The sequence below is a fragment of the Suricata suricatta genome, chromosome 6 (genome assembly GCF_006229205.1).
Source record: "Suricata suricatta isolate VVHF042 chromosome 6, meerkat_22Aug2017_6uvM2_HiC, whole genome shotgun sequence".
Lineage (NCBI taxonomy): Eukaryota > Metazoa > Chordata > Mammalia > Carnivora > Herpestidae > Suricata > Suricata suricatta.
The window spans coordinates 87676816-87691826 of record NC_043705.1 but is presented as its reverse complement, the minus strand read 5'-3'; the positions used below and the strand labels follow the sequence as shown (position 1 = coordinate 87691826).

Here is a 15011-nt window from a genome sequence, read left to right as displayed (position 1 = left end):
GGTGCTTTTCAAGTAGTACCTCATTTAATACTCCAACCAACCCTGTGATTGTCACCAGTTAGCCTCAGGATTCTGAGGTACAAGAGATGTGAAGGGGGTTGTCCAACAGGATTCAAGCAGGGTTGACTCCCAAGCTTCCCTTAAGGGAAGGTGTGTGGAGCCCTGGAGTAACACAGATGGGGAAGCACATAGCCCCATGTGTATAAGACTACGCAAGCGGCCATATTTGGGTTTTGAGGGTAGATGTGGGTCACAGGTAAGTCTCTGCCACTTTCAAGTTGGGTAGCCTTGGGGGCAGGGATGTTCAGTTTTGTTTTGTTTCACTTTTGATCTACTCTCAGTCCATCTACCAATCTGTAAAACTGGGGTATAACTATTTCAAGTGTGGTTGAGAGGATTAAGCTAGGCATTCAGGTCTTCCTAATTCATGCTTGCTGGTGTGAACAAAAGTACACAGGGTGGGAGCAAAAGGGGAAAAGCATTCTGAGAAGAGGGAACAGCACGTTCCAAAGCTACAGATCTAAAAAGAGCCTGAGGAATCCAGGAGTGGGATGCAGTGTGGTGGCAGATGGCCTTGAAGACCACCTAAGAAACTTGGACTATTTAATAATAAAATGAAGAGCCACCATTTGTTGAGCGTCTTCTCTTTATTATTTCCATCAAAACTACTCCAGTGAGGTAGATTTAATAAATCCAACTGTACACAAAAGGGAACTGCCAGGAGCCATAGAAGAGGTGTAAGCTGGAAAGTGGCTTGATCAGTTGTGATTTTAGAACCCTTGGACCAACAGGAGATGCTCTAATAGATCTGCCTTGAATCCCATACGTTAAAAGTATTAATATTTATCGTGTTTTCATTTACTCCACAATTTATATTCACTGTAGAACATATGAAAAATACAGGAAAATTTAAAGAGATATAAAAAATAGTTAATTCCACCCTCCAGAGACATTCCAGTTGATACTTTCCTTCCAGTCTTTTTTTCCTCCCTTTATGCAAAAAATATGTAGTCATTAGAATGGCTCTTAGACAGATGTGGAGAGGGCACTGTGAAAACGCCCTTGATACTCCCTCTCTTCTTCCTCTTCTTAGGACCACACCAAGGAGAGAGGCAGACTCCCTCCGTGCGTGTTTTCAGGGAATGTCCCCAGGACCCATCGCCGCCACCCTAGCCCGCCACCGGCCGGTCTCTAGGGGGCGCTGCTGCAAGACCGGGAGCGGAAGGAAGGCGACACGGAAACGATTAAGTTTGGGCACCGCCGCTGCCCGTAGCCGGCGTCGTCAACATGGCGGCTCCCCAGGATGTCCACGTCCGTATCTGTAACCAAGAGATTGTCAAATTTGACCTGGAGGTGAAGGCGCTTATCCAGGTACTAATTCCCGAGACCCCTGTCGGGCCCAGCATTCCTAAACACAGGCTCCCCTGGCCTCCTGTGAGCTCGGAGGTCTCATTCCCAAGCTTTCCCCACTTGGTCAAGTCTCCGAGGTCGTTGGCCCCGCCCCATGGCCGGCTACTCCCTTGCCGTCCCCCTTTGGTCTGTCTCCTTGACCATTGGCCTTGATCCTCCATCCAGTTGCGGTGGTCTTGCCCTCTTCCGGACACTCCCACGCTCCCCCATCTCTGACCAAGCTTACTCTTTCTGACCCCAATTGGTCCCTCCCACTCGCACTTCTCGACCCGGACCGCTACACAACACACCTGTCACCTTGGGTGCCTCCGCCTTCTGATATCATCCTCCCCACCAGTTGACGGCGTCCAGACGGCCATTGGCCCCGCCCCCTCCTGACCAGCTCCCCTGGGACTGGTGCCCGGTGACACCAAAGGTCGCCTGACACGGGAGCACTGGGTGAAATGAACGTAACCTAGGCCGTAGTTGTGACTCTGTAAATGAGGAAATCAGGTAAAATGCCAAGGCGTGGATAGAAAGCATTTGGGCAGAACTGCGACCCCAGCGGGGCAAGTCAGCCTGGAGGAGGGACTTAGGGGGCTTCTACAACTTGCTTTAACTGATGGGGTAATTGAGGTGCTTTGCCCTAAGCTGTTTAAGGGTAGAAGACAGCAGAGCAATGAACCGATTGGCACAGTCAAGAGTTAGGAATGTAGAAATGATTTATTGAAATGAACAAAAAGAAACCAAGAGTTTTAAACCTAGGTTTTAGGCAAGTCATTTCCATTTCCAACAAGTGTTATTAAACATTAGATGTAGACTCAGGGTTTACAACTAACTGTGGCAAAAAGTGAAGGAAAGCAGGATTCCCCATGGAAGCCAGCTGCAGAATAAACCAGATGAGTGCTTTATCGAGGTGCAAGGAAGTGTGATTTAATGAGTAAGCCAGAGAACAAGTGAGGAAACTTGATGCAAACATTGAAACTTCTTCAGCTTCACCACAGTACTTCTGGGCTGACTCTAGAAAAATAAAGGTAGGATTCATACAAATAAAGTTGCCTTTTCACGTAATCTAAATTGCGTAAGCCCCTTTTGTACTATGTTTGGGTTCTCATGATTGCAACTGAGAAAGATTGATGATAGGTAGATTTACTGTACTCTTACTGTGTTCCAGCTCCCTGCAAATGCTTTACGTACATACGTGGCTTATGTGGTAGGTAACGTGGTGAGGAAACTGAGGCACAGAGAACTCAATGACTTTTTGTTACACAGCTAATGAATTGCTACAGCCGGAATTTGAATCTGGCTCTAGGACCTGTTCTAAAACCTGACCCCAGTGATTCTGAAGGTTGAGAAACAAATTCTAAATTCTCCCTTGAACATGTCTATAAACGCCGTGATTTATAATAGATGGTTTGTAAAATCAGGGTGAAGTCACTCTTGTCATAGGATGCTAGGAATTGATCATCCTGATTTTCCAATTGGAAAGTTCTAAAGTTACAGGGTCACTTTTGGATGTCCATTCTTGTTGGACATACAAGCTGCTTTAAGCCTTTTTATACTGCTCAGGTGGTGTTTTGTTAAACTTCAGGAACTAATAAGTCAGGATAGCTGTATTTCTTTTTAATCCTTGTATCACCCTGCTCAGAATTAAAGAGACATGAGAGAAATGTCAATGGGAATGTTTTTGCTTGTGTTGCTGAGGGGAAACGGCAAAGATCGGGATAAATTACAGTCGGGAGGCCAGCCCTGCTTGTGGCCTAAGCCAGTCCTCTCACCGCACAGATGGTATCGTTGCACTTCCTAGCCTTGAGAAAGGCCCCCTCACCTTTCCAATGCTTCCTAGGATATTCGAGATTGTTCGGGACCGTTAGGTGCACTCACTGAACTGAATACTAAAGTGAAGGAGAAGTTTCAGCAACTGCGGCACAGAATACAGGTGAGTCGCTGCAGAAGTAACACGTGGAGAGTGTCGCCACTGCGTGAGAGCTCTCCGGTGTCTTCAGTAGACGTATGACAGTAACCGCCCTGACTTGCTCTCAAGGTAAAAGTGAAGAATCTTGAGTGCATCTCTAGTGTCTCTTAGGGTTTTTCTCCTGCTGCTCTTTGCCCAGCCTCTTCCTCCCTGTTTCTGAGGTCTCTGATCACATCATATGCACATATAACACTCTATGGCGTATGTGTTATCTCAAACACCAGTGGAGAGAGGCGTACCCGTTTGCATAGCCTGTTTCTGCTGCTGTGCTCTCCAGAGAATTAGAGGGCACGCGGGTCTGCCCATCCCTGGGTGGGTCCTGGGGCCCTTGGGCTCACTGCGTGGCCCTGGAGTTCAAAGATCCATGCTTCTCCCATGCATGGCCTCAGACGCCAGCCAACAACTCAGTTGTTGCTTAACAGGAGATAGTCTGTTTCAAAGCTGGTAGAAAAACTGGCCATTTGGAGCTGAGACTGTATGTCTGGGTCCTGTTGTGTTGCCTCCTAAGGGATTTTCAAGGGCAGTTTTGAAAATAAGAAGTAGTTTTTGCCGTAAGAGTTCACTTCAGGATTTTAGCAATGGCACCGAACCTAGCTGGTCTCTTTTCTTTGCCTCCGTCTCTAGCACTGATTTCATAATTTAGTTCTTAGTTTTGAAAGACTATTTTGCATGTTTTATATATATGTATGCACATGTGTGAATAAGGACACTCAGTGAAAAGTCTCACGTATGAGTCTTATTCTCTGTTCCTCTCCTCCACACAAGTAACCACATTTGTTACTTATGTATCTTCATGGTGTATCTGCTCAAATACTAAAAAAAATATATACATATATTTTTTCTTATTTCCACTTCTTACCAAAAAGGTAGGATACTAAACACCACTTAAAAAATATTTTTAGTGTTCATTTTATTTTTGAGAGACAGAGCATGACTGAGGGAGGAACAGAGAGAGAGAGACACAGAATCTGAAGCAGGCTTCAGGCTCCGAGCTGTCAGCACAGAGCCTAATGCGGGGCTTGAACTCATGAACAGTGAGATCATAACCTGAGCCGAAGCTGGACACTTAACCAACTGAGCCACCCAGGTGCCCCTAAATACTGCTTTTTAAAACTTAACAATATCTATTGGAAATTTTTCCATATCAGTATTAGAGAACTCCCTCATTCCTTTTGTACAGCCAGAATTTTCTAGCCAGTTCTGTATCAAAAGGCGTTTTATTTGTACAACTTCTGTGCTTTGTGGCTTTTAGTTTGTTTTGCCTTTTAAAGCTAATGCATTCCCTAAAAGACCTTTCTTGAACTCACATGATTTCAACTCTCCAACCATCACCGTAAGTATTTTCATGTTCTTTCTGTTTAAGTATCTGAGGGTTCAGTGTTTATTTCCTTCACTAATTGAAATGACTTCACTGATATATTTGCATATTTATTATCTCCTTCTCTCCCATCATCACCTCCTTGAGCACTAGAATATTCCGGCACCTAGTCTAGCAAGGTCCTGATAATCATACATGGTCAGTGAATGAATAACCCCATTCCAGTTTTATCGGCATTTCCTGAGGATTAAGACCAGGAAATATATACAAAGTTTCTATTTGATGTTTTTAGTTCTTTATGGACCACCTTGTGTATTTGCAACAAGATTAGGTAGGACTAGAGAACTGGCCTCATGTCCTCAACATTATGGTGTTCTCTACATAGTAAACGTTGAGCACTGACTATGTGTAAATACCTGTGTGAATGTCTTTGTGTATATGGTTCTCAAACTGGACTTTGAGAACTATTTTACCCTTTTCTTTTCTTCCAGAACTATCTGGTTTTCTATGACAGAACTTCCTTTTATGAGGAAACTATACATTTCCCCCTTCTTTCCATGCATCCATGCTTCCATTCAGTGATTTGGTGCCTAATGATGTGCCACGCACAAGGCATATATGTCATGAACACTAGATAAAATCCTGCTATCCTGGAGTTCACATTCTGGTAGGGAATCTAGGTTTTTATTTTTTTTATGTTTATTTATTTTAAAAAAATAATGTTTATTTATTTTTGAGAGAGAGAGAGAGAGAGAGAGAGAGAGAGACAGCGTGTGAGCAGGGGAGGGACAGAGAGAAAGAGACAGAATCCGAAGCAGGCTCCAGGCTCTGAGCTGTCAGGACAGAGCCCGACACAGGGCTTGAACTCATGAATTGTGAGATTGTGACCTGAGCTGAGTTCAGACACTTAATGAACTGAGCCACCAGGTGCCCTGGGAATCTAGATTTTGTAAATAATTAAGCAAGTAATCAACTGACTACATTTACAAAACTTTTCCTATACGTTGTTTTTTTCCTCTGCCTCAGCAACATCTGGGACCATAAATTGGAAGTTATCTCTGAGCTAGTGAAATGGAGGATACAGATGCGTGTTCCTGACCACGTACAAATTAATACATAAATGAGTATATGAATAAGTAAATTTGTGTATAAATGAACTAATACGTTGATGTTTTTTAGCATCAGTAGCTTGATTGGAACTGGAACTTGTTTTAACCTATAAACAAAGAATATGATTTGATTCTTGAGGTGTAATGACATCTTTCATCAGAGCCTGCCTGATACTTCCATCAGCTGGGGTTCTTGGTGGGGGGATGTCTTAGATTGTCGTGGTTGTGTCCGCTGCCCGTTGCTGAGGTGGACCCCTTGTCTCCTGGTGTTTGGTTATTCTGGACTGTGAACGGTCCTCTTCAGCACACCTTATCTCTAGGACTTTGTACATACAGCCAGGGCTGAAGGCAGGTCTTTTCAGAGGCCTTAAGATTGGCTTTTGCTGTCTCCTGGGGTTCTAAGTCTGGGAGCAGTTTTTATGTTAATTTCTCCTCATGGAGCTTTCCAAACCATTCAGAGAGGGTGAATTCTAACTCCAGGTCAGCTTGAGGGCTGCTCCACAGTTATAAATTCTTAGGAGAGACTTTGTATCCTTCTAGCCAGTGCCCACAGCAGAAAATGGACAAGCCCCTGGCTGTCTCCCCTGCAGGTTGACAGTTCCCTAGTTCCCCTTTTCACCAGAGGTGTATCTCTTCGTGGGACCTGGATCTGCGGCTCCCAGCCTCAAATAGCTCAACCCCGTGTTTCGCTGTCCCTGTGTAGGTGTTAAGACTTCCAAACTGTTTGCTGCCAGTATATAATGAAATAGGTACAGAGATTGAGAATGAGCATTAAGACACGTATAGCAGTTTGATATTTTCATGATATCCCAAAGTGGGACCAAGGGGCTCCTATTTAGTACTTACCCCCCACCCCCACTTTTGTTTTCAGGCATGGCCTAGGCTACAGGAGTAAATGTCCTATCCCTGGGCAGCTGTGCCTCGCTCACAGGCTGACATCTCTGACTCCTAGTTTCCTTCTCACCTTGGGGCGCTGGGAATTGTCCTTACTTTCTTGCAAACTCAGCTCTGTATTTAAAAGGATGTTTGTTATATGTCACCTGGCATTCCTAAGTGTTCTCTTTTAGGAGGGTACTTAGGTGCTATCATGTAACGTCCCTAGAAAGAGGAATACTCGTTGGTTTTTATGTCGGCTTTTAAAATAATTTTAACATAGAGCAATTTTCCCCCAAAGGAGCTGGAGCAGTCAGCTAAAGAGCAAGACAAAGAGTCAGAGAAGCAAGTTCTGCTCCAGGAAGTGGAGAATCACAAAAAGCAGATGCTCAGGTAGGTGGGGCTTGTGCTGGGCCAGTTGCTCTGCCAGAGGCTTGTGCAGAGTTTTGCCTCATAAACCTGGCTTCGTGGTTTAATTGTGTCATTTATACACAGACTGAATGTCCTCTCTAGATCCGTAATTCTCAAAGCAAGGGCAGGCAGGAGTATTGGAAGGCAGTTATGCTCACCACTATACCACCAACGCCAGCTGGCAGGGGTATTGATAGGTCAAACTGTGTATAGTTTACAAAAGCATACTTAACTTTATACTATATTTTATATTTTTAAATCAAAACCGGAAAACAGTTGCTTTTGTAATACAAGGTCCTTTTTCTTTAAGGGTAATTGATACCAGAGAAAGTCCACTGAAAATGAACCTACTTAAGATGAACCAAAACTTAGAAAGTTTTTAATGGTCTTATGTTGAAGAATGAAATCAAAAAGATGTAACTGAGGTTATGTTATGTTAAATAAAATGGAGTTATAGCTTGTGCTAACCTTTGATTATATAGTTGAGTATGTGCTCTTTCATGGTATTGAGTTGGGGGACTGTTCGACAGAATTGCCTGATGCCATGAAACTGTACCCGTCCCTTCACATTTGACTTTTGTATCATAGTCTTACAGAGGATTGATGCTGCAAAAATATCAGAGTGCTCCGTCAACTCCCCCAGTCCTCTGGTGGCCAGGCCATTCTCTTTTGAAGCCCCTGCTGGTTATCACCCTCTTTCGTGTCCTCTTCCTTCTCGTTAATTGCTCTGACTCTGCCAGATCTGTATTTGTCTGTGCTTTTGCTTCCAATTTGGATAACTGTCCAGCATGATCCGTGCTGAGAGCAGCTGTGTATAATACCCAGCAATCAGGAGCAGACTGTGTTGCAAAGATGCGGGCATGGTAGAGGCTGGCGTAAGTGGGGAGGGATGTGTGCGCGGTGACCAGCGTTAAAGTGCGTGGCTCCACGGTAGCACTCCGTGTCACGATGGCATTTGCTTCCCGTGGCCCCCAGGGGTACTCAGTTGTAAACACTGAGTAAAGAGGACCCCTTGTATAAAGTAGAATAAATTACAGCAGGTAAAGCAGGCTCGGCATGGGCTTAAAGTTGAGAACGGCCATCCATGATGTGGATTTACAGCGTAGGGAGAGAAGGCAGTAAATGAATACTTTGGCAGCTGTGTATTGAAACAGTAGTTGTGCTTGCCTGGGGTATCATGTTTATCACACCAGGCAGCAAATAATTTGCTTGTCTTTCTCCCCAAGAAACGTGAGGTGCTTGAGGGCCACCACTACGGCTCAGTCATCTGTCTGTGCCCGAACTCCCCTGCCAGCAGTTTGAAACTGTAATGGCTTCTTTTTAAATATCAGGTGTGAAATGGCACAGCAGGTGGCAGAGAACGTGTTTTCTTTCATGTGTTAAGCACAGGTTATTAGAAAAACACCCTATCAGTTCACGTGCCCTCTGTTTGACTTTGTAACTATCTCCCGGGTTAGCATAGTTGATGGGAACCAGCTGCCTAGGAGTTCCAGTGCTTGAGATTCTCTAAGGGGCCCAATTAACATTTCTATAGTCCATCGACAAAGGCTACACTAACCCCAGGGAGCCGTTCACCAAATTTGAGTTGTCTCTCACAGGGGACATCAGGTAAATAAATCAGGTCAGACTGCGCCCTGCTAATATATTGTGTTTGTACTGCTCATGATTGGTCTGGGTGTGTAAAGGACAGCAAATCTTAAAGAAATATCAAGCAAAACCAAAGTGCTGAATCACTATATTGTACACCTGAAATTAACGTTATACTGTATGTTAACTGGAATTTATATAAAAACTTAGAAAAGAAATATTGAGGGAAACTGCCTATGATTTCTCAGCTTTTTACAACACATATTAACTGGCTGATGGTCCAGAACCTGTTGTTCCAGGTACTGGTGACCCAAAGGTGAATAAGACCCGGTTCTCAAGACAGAGCTGTAAAGTGTTATAGATGACTTGACAGAACGGGGCCTTGTGTGCCCAAGGCGGATTTGAACTCTGAAGCCATTGCTGGCTGTAGACAGAAATGCCATGGCCAGACTGCTTCCTGTGCCCTCCCCCCCCCCCCCCCCCCCCCCCCCCCCCCCCCCCGGCTGCCCTGGCGGGAAGGGACAGCCATGGACAGTAGGGGAACATCTGGCAGACAGCCTCCAGGGCCCAGACCAGAGGCGTCGGGGCCGTAACCGGGGCATTTGCTGCAGCAGCCGAGAGGAGGAAGAGGCGGCAGGCGGGGATGGGCTCTGTGGGCCAGGCCTCAGGAGTCTTCCCCATCCCTCACTTGCTGTGACTTGATCTGACTGACAGAAACTCATGCGAGACCCTTCTGATTCCAGCAATCAGACCTCATGGAGGAAGGCTAATGTCACCTGCAAAATTGCTATCGACAATCTCGAGAAAGCAGAACTTCTCCAGGGAGGAGACCTCTTAAGGCAAAGGTATCTATCTTTTTGTCTTTCTGGGCCCTGATGATAGAGTAGATAGCAACTGACAAGGTGCAAAACCCACTGTATGGGGTGAAAACTCTTCTTGTTTTCAACGTAAAACTGGTGCCTAATTTTATTATATAGGTAATACTTTTTAAAGTGTGAAAGAAATACATGCTTACTTGTAATAAATTGGTGGAACAAACAAAAATATTAATTATAAAATGAGAATAAGCTGTAATGATGTTACAGATGTTTTGATATATTGTCTCCGCCCATTATTTTTTTTTTACAAAGTCAAAAAATCGTACCATATATAAAATTGAGTATCTTGCTCTTCTTCACATTGTATAGCACAAAGACTTGCCTGTTGTTTTAGAAAACTTTCTAAACAAAGTTTTAAGAGTACATAGTATCCCCTTGTGTTAACTAATCCCCTGTCTGTGTGTTTACATTTCTGGTTTGTCAGTATTGTAAATAATATACAGGGGCATGTCTTAGGACATAAGGCTTTTGTCCACATTTTGGATATTTCCTTTGGAGAGATTCCCAGGGATGAGATGATTGGGCAAAAGGCGAGAACGTTTCTCAGGGCCCCGATACATATCGCCAGATTGCTCTCACAGAAGGAACCGGTTTGCGTTCCTACTCGTAGTCTTCAGCACATCCTTGGTGGCATTGACTGTGATCATTGATATTGAAGTATATATGGTATTTTGATTTAAAAAAAAGGGATCTCATTTGAAGATAGGGTTTTCTTGCAGCCAGGCTTTTGTTGACATTCCTCCTCCCACTCTGGACTTTTAGGAAAACCACCAAAGAGAGCCTGGCCCAGACGTCCAGTGCCATTACGGAGAGCCTCATGGGGATCAGCAGGATGATGTCCCAGCAGGTCCAGCAGAGCGAGGAAGCCATGCAGACGCTAGGTAAAGCCAGACCTGGAGTTAGAAGCTTCTCCCAGAGCCTCCAGCCCCAGAGCCCTTGCCTTGGCACCTCCACCAGGCTCTTCCCCGTCGGTCCCCACCCCCCACCCTAGTCCCGAAGCTTGCTGGTGCGTGCGGCTTCTCACTTCTTCGACAGCGTGGTCTCGCCCAGAGTGGGATGTGTTGCTCTTATTTCTCATTTTGATTTTTATAGTGGTACTGGAAGATCTGCCCACCACTGTTAGTGTTTCCCCAGCAGAAGCACGTCCAGGTGAAAGGCAGTGATCGATCCCCGGGCCTTCTCCTGGAGAGTGGGTGCCAGCAGGGCTGAAGGAGGGGCCTGGGAGTCTGTACTTTTTTTGTCTGGAGTTCTGTGGACCCGTGTGGCCAGGCAGGCTCGGGAATCATCGCCTAGGGAAATGTTTAGTGTATCAGCTGCTGACGAGGCTGCTGGGTCCTCGGCTTACAGTTCGACTCCCCAGTGTTATTTTCACTGCGAGCTCCCTCTAAAAGATACAGTCAGAGGCCATAGAAGAAGCTGCTGGATCACCTGGTTCTCTTCCAACAGCTTGCCCATAGCGCCTCGCTTGTAATGCGGAAGAGAATTGGCCCTCTTCAGGGTCCTCCATATAGGAAAACCGAAGAAGAGAGTTTACTCTTTGAGACACTTTTGGCAGATTTCACAGAGACAGAAGTAGAGAGCATGGTGCAGAGGTCCAGCGGACCCTTCCCCAGCTTCGGCAGCTGTCTGCTCTTGGCCAGTCTTGTTTCAGCTCCACCCTTCCGTGCCTTCATCTGGATTATTTTGAAGCAAATCATAGACATCATCTATAAATATCTCAGTGTGTCTCTCTGAAAGATAAGAGACTCCTGAAACAAAAAACAAACAAAACCAGAGCACAGTATCACCCCGTAAACAGTATCTGTAATTTTGAGCACTTCTTTTTTTTCCAGCGGACTATTCAGACAGGCCCAAGTACAAGGAAAGCAAGCAGCTTGTCCCCAAGGCCATTCTCTCTGTTTGAAACTTAAGTGGGCATGTAGGCTCAGAACCAGCCAGTCACCTTCTCTACATATGTGCTGGGGGTGAGGACCAAGCCTTGGTAGAGGCCTTGGAGAACATGCAGAAAGGGGAGCCACCTGGCCTTGGAGTGGAGGGCTTTTCTGCTTTGATGCAGGAGATGGGGTACACACACACATCAGGAACAGGGAATGTGGTTAAGTGGTGAGAAGAGTGCGGAGATGCCAGTGGCCTCTGTGGTGTTCAGGGCCGTTTTGGGGCCCATTCTCTCCTACAGGGAGAAAAAGCTGCTGAAGAAAAAAATAACGTAATTCTTTTAATTTTTTAAATATGTATTTATTTTTGAGAGAGAGAGAGAACTAACAAGTGTGGGAGGGGCAGAGAGAGAGGGAGACACAGAATCTGAAGCAGGCTCCGGGCTCTGAGCTGTCAGCATAGGGCCCAGTGCAGGGCTCGAACTCAGACTGTGAGATCATGACCTGAGCCCAAGCAAGGCCTATCAGATTTTTTTTTTTTCTGAAGAAGCTCTTACTTAGGTTTTTGGAATGGCAGCAGGGGTGAAGAGGACCAAGAGGGATTTTTGATATCTAAGTATTTATTTTCTCCCCTCACCTGTCTGTATATAAATGCTTCTCTGTTTCCTCTGGTAATTTCTTTTACTTACTTATTAACTTTCAATTTTGTGAAAAGGTAATATGTATTACATGCTTAAGGAGAAACCTCTAGGCCAGCACTGTGCAACAAACACAATGTGAGCCACGCATGTAACTTTACATTTTCCAGTACGCACATTTAAAAAGGTAAAAAGAAACCTTTGGATTTATTTACCCATTCCATATCAATCATTACCACTTCAGTATGTAATTAATAGGAAAAATTACTGATACTTTACCTTTTTCTTTTCATGCTAAGTCTGAAGTCATGTGTGCGTTTGACACCTAGGGACGTCTCTGTTTGGTTAGCCACATGTCATGTGTGCCGGCCGTGTCCAGGGGCTGCCCTGCTGGACTGCACAACCCGCACACAGGAGAGGACGACAGCCCTCTTTTCTGACCTCCTCTTGACGCCTCGTAGACGCCAGCTCTCCTCCCCTACGGCAGCCACGGCTACCACTTTCTTTTACGTCCTTCTGAGATCTTCCAAGCATGTCTAGCACAAGATCTCACATAAATGGAAATTTTCACATGGGCTCTTTCACACCTCACTTTTCCACTTAACAGCATGTTTTATTCTGTGGATGTTTTGATGATGCCTTGTTAGGCTTTGTGGGAGAATCTTGCCGTGTAGACCTTTATACCCACGTGTCACACCCAGATACCCATACTCAGAAATAATTTGACTCCTGGACACAATGAGCCCTCAGGGACATGTCCCTCCCCTTAGATTTCATAGAGGCCAGAGCACAGGTGTGTCATCTCTAAAGTTACGGCAGCGTCCCAGGACTGAAGGACTGGTATGTGTGAGGGCTTGTGGCAGGGCCCAGCCCAGCCTTTTCTGATCCCACATCACGAAGATCTGCCTGGCAGGGGTGCTCGCAGGGCGCACCTCAGGTGCACAGTCTCGGTGACCCCCGGCCTCTACCCCCGCGCAGACCACACAGTGCCTGGCCACAGTCATGCAGCCTCGTTTGGGGACTGGTGATTCTTCTCAACAGCACCTCCCTGCTTCAGAAAACCGAGGTTGGTGGTCAGGAAAGGAACTCGCTTCTGCATTTTCCCTGGTGACGCTCATGTTGGAGAGCACCTAGTCATGGCCCCGTAACATTGTATATAAACAAGCCACGTCACTCTGAGCTGGATGGGACCCAGACAGGTGCTTCCCTTTAATAGCCTACGCTTTGCTCCTCCGGATTGTCTCTGCTCCCATCTTTGCTTCTGGCTCAAGGGGACTCGCTACAGAGTGCCGTGTTACCTAGCGGTCGCCCGGCCAACACAGCTAAGTCTTTGGTTTGGTGCTCTCCAGTCTCTGAGTCCTCCCTCTTTTGTTTCAGCCAATTCTTCCCGGACTATCCTGGATGCAAATGAAGAGTTTAAGTCCATGTCAGGGACCATCCAGTTGGGACGGAAGCTTATCACAAAATATAATCGCCGAGAGCTGACGGACAAGCTTCTCATTTTCCTTGCCCTGGCCCTCTTCCTTGCTACGGTCCTCTATATTGTAAAAAAGCGGCTCTTCCCATTTTTGTAACCTGGGGAATTACCAGCTTTTGCCCTTTAAGGTCCGGTGTCCAGACCTGTCCGTGCTGGCAGGCTCTGATAAACCAGTCCCCGCCTCCGTGGTCTGCTCCGGCTGTCCTGCAGGTTGGATGGAGACACAGTTCCCCAGGCTTCTGAGGGCAGCTGGCTTGCAAAGGGCAAGCAGAGCAAGGTGTCACTGAGACACCTACAGGGACACAGGGACTCCAGGAGCCATCGCAACAGTGCTTATGGCTGTCACGCGGGGCACTCGGAGGCCAGCCTTCAGGATTTGATCCTCCTTTCCTCCTGCTGTGGCCTTCATGCCAGCTCTGGTGGAAGGAAGAGAAAAGTGGGGAGAAAGAGGATAAGGAAAACTCGTGTCCATTTCTTGAATAAACTTGATTATATTTAATAGAATGAAATGCATTTGGATTATAAGGCCTCCTTCTGGGAATTTGTGTCCTGGTTTTGGTGTCCAGATTTCTAGGACATGAACTTAGATCATTTATTCGTTCATTTAGCAAAGGATTTTTTTTTTAATGTTTTTATTTATTTTTGATACAGAAAGAGACAGAGCATGAGAGGAAGAGGGGCAGAGAGAGGGGAAGACGTAGGATCTGAAGCAGGCTCCAGGCTCTGAGCTAACCGTCAGCGCAGAGCCTGATGCGGGGCTCGAACCCACAAATGAAGATCTGACCTGAGCCGAAGTCGGAGGCTTACCCGACTGAGCCACTCAGGTGCCCCAGCAAAGGATTATTAAGCAACAGTCATATGCAGTGTATTTCAGACCCTGCTGATGGTTACAAATAGATTGGTTAAGCAGCCGTGGTTCCTCCCTCAGGGAGCAACAAGAACAAGATCTCACAGGCTCGAAAAGAGTGCATTACAGAAAGCTCCCAATGGAGGTGACTGACACCACACCTGAAAAGGCTGAGGCAAACCTTGTCTTTCTGTGTACCGTGGTGGGCCTGGCCTCTGGGTGTGCAGTGTCTTGGGGGCTGGCGCATGTCTTTGTCTTTGAGGTCCAGAGCTAAATATAACCATGAGAGAGGCTAGTGATAAGCTGAGTCCTGTCTGGGCCTGAGTTCTGTTGAGGCCTGGAGGGTACCAGGGCTCAGGCCGGGAGATGTTCGTGTCCTTGTGCTATAGACCTGACTGGCCTCACATGAAATCCCAGCCTCCCCACTATTTATAGCCCCAGAGGCCCTGGGAGGTGTAATGTAGGGGCAGAGCTGGGAAAGTGAAAAGAACATGGACTTTGAACTGTGGTGTTGAGTCTTGGCTGTATTACTAAGGGACCATGTGACCATGGGCGAGTTCTCTTATGTCACTAGGTCTCAGTTTCCCCACCTGTAAAGTGGGGACGGTAGTGCACATACACATTTGTAGAGTCAT

The 15011-nt window shown here is 46.1% G+C and overlaps 1 protein-coding gene across 1 annotated transcript; it reads left to right on the top strand.

Annotated features, from left to right (window-relative positions):
* Positions 1-1256: 1256 nt before the first annotated feature.
* BNIP1 (BCL2 interacting protein 1) lies at positions 1257-14038 on the top strand. The gene is made up of 6 exons (XM_029942841.1): positions 1257-1371; positions 3236-3328; positions 6966-7057; positions 9406-9507; positions 10303-10421; positions 13430-14038. Exons 1-6 carry the CDS (start codon positions 1288-1290, stop codon positions 13624-13626), a joined length of 687 nt encoding a protein of 228 aa, XP_029798701.1. The 5' UTR covers positions 1257-1287; the 3' UTR covers positions 13627-14038.
* Positions 14039-15011: the final 973 nt, after the last annotated feature.

Coding starts and splice junctions, on each gene's coding strand:
- BNIP1 (XM_029942841.1), top strand. CDS start 1,288: ATGGCGGCTCCCCAGGATGTCCACGTCCGTATCTGTAACCAAGAGATT. Junction 1,372..3,235: donor AGGTGAAGGCGCTTATCCAG/GTACTAATTCCC, acceptor AATGCTTCCTAG/GATATTCGAGATTGTTCGGG. Junction 7,058..9,405: donor CACAAAAAGCAGATGCTCAG/GTAGGTGGGGCT, acceptor TTCTGATTCCAG/CAATCAGACCTCATGGAGGA.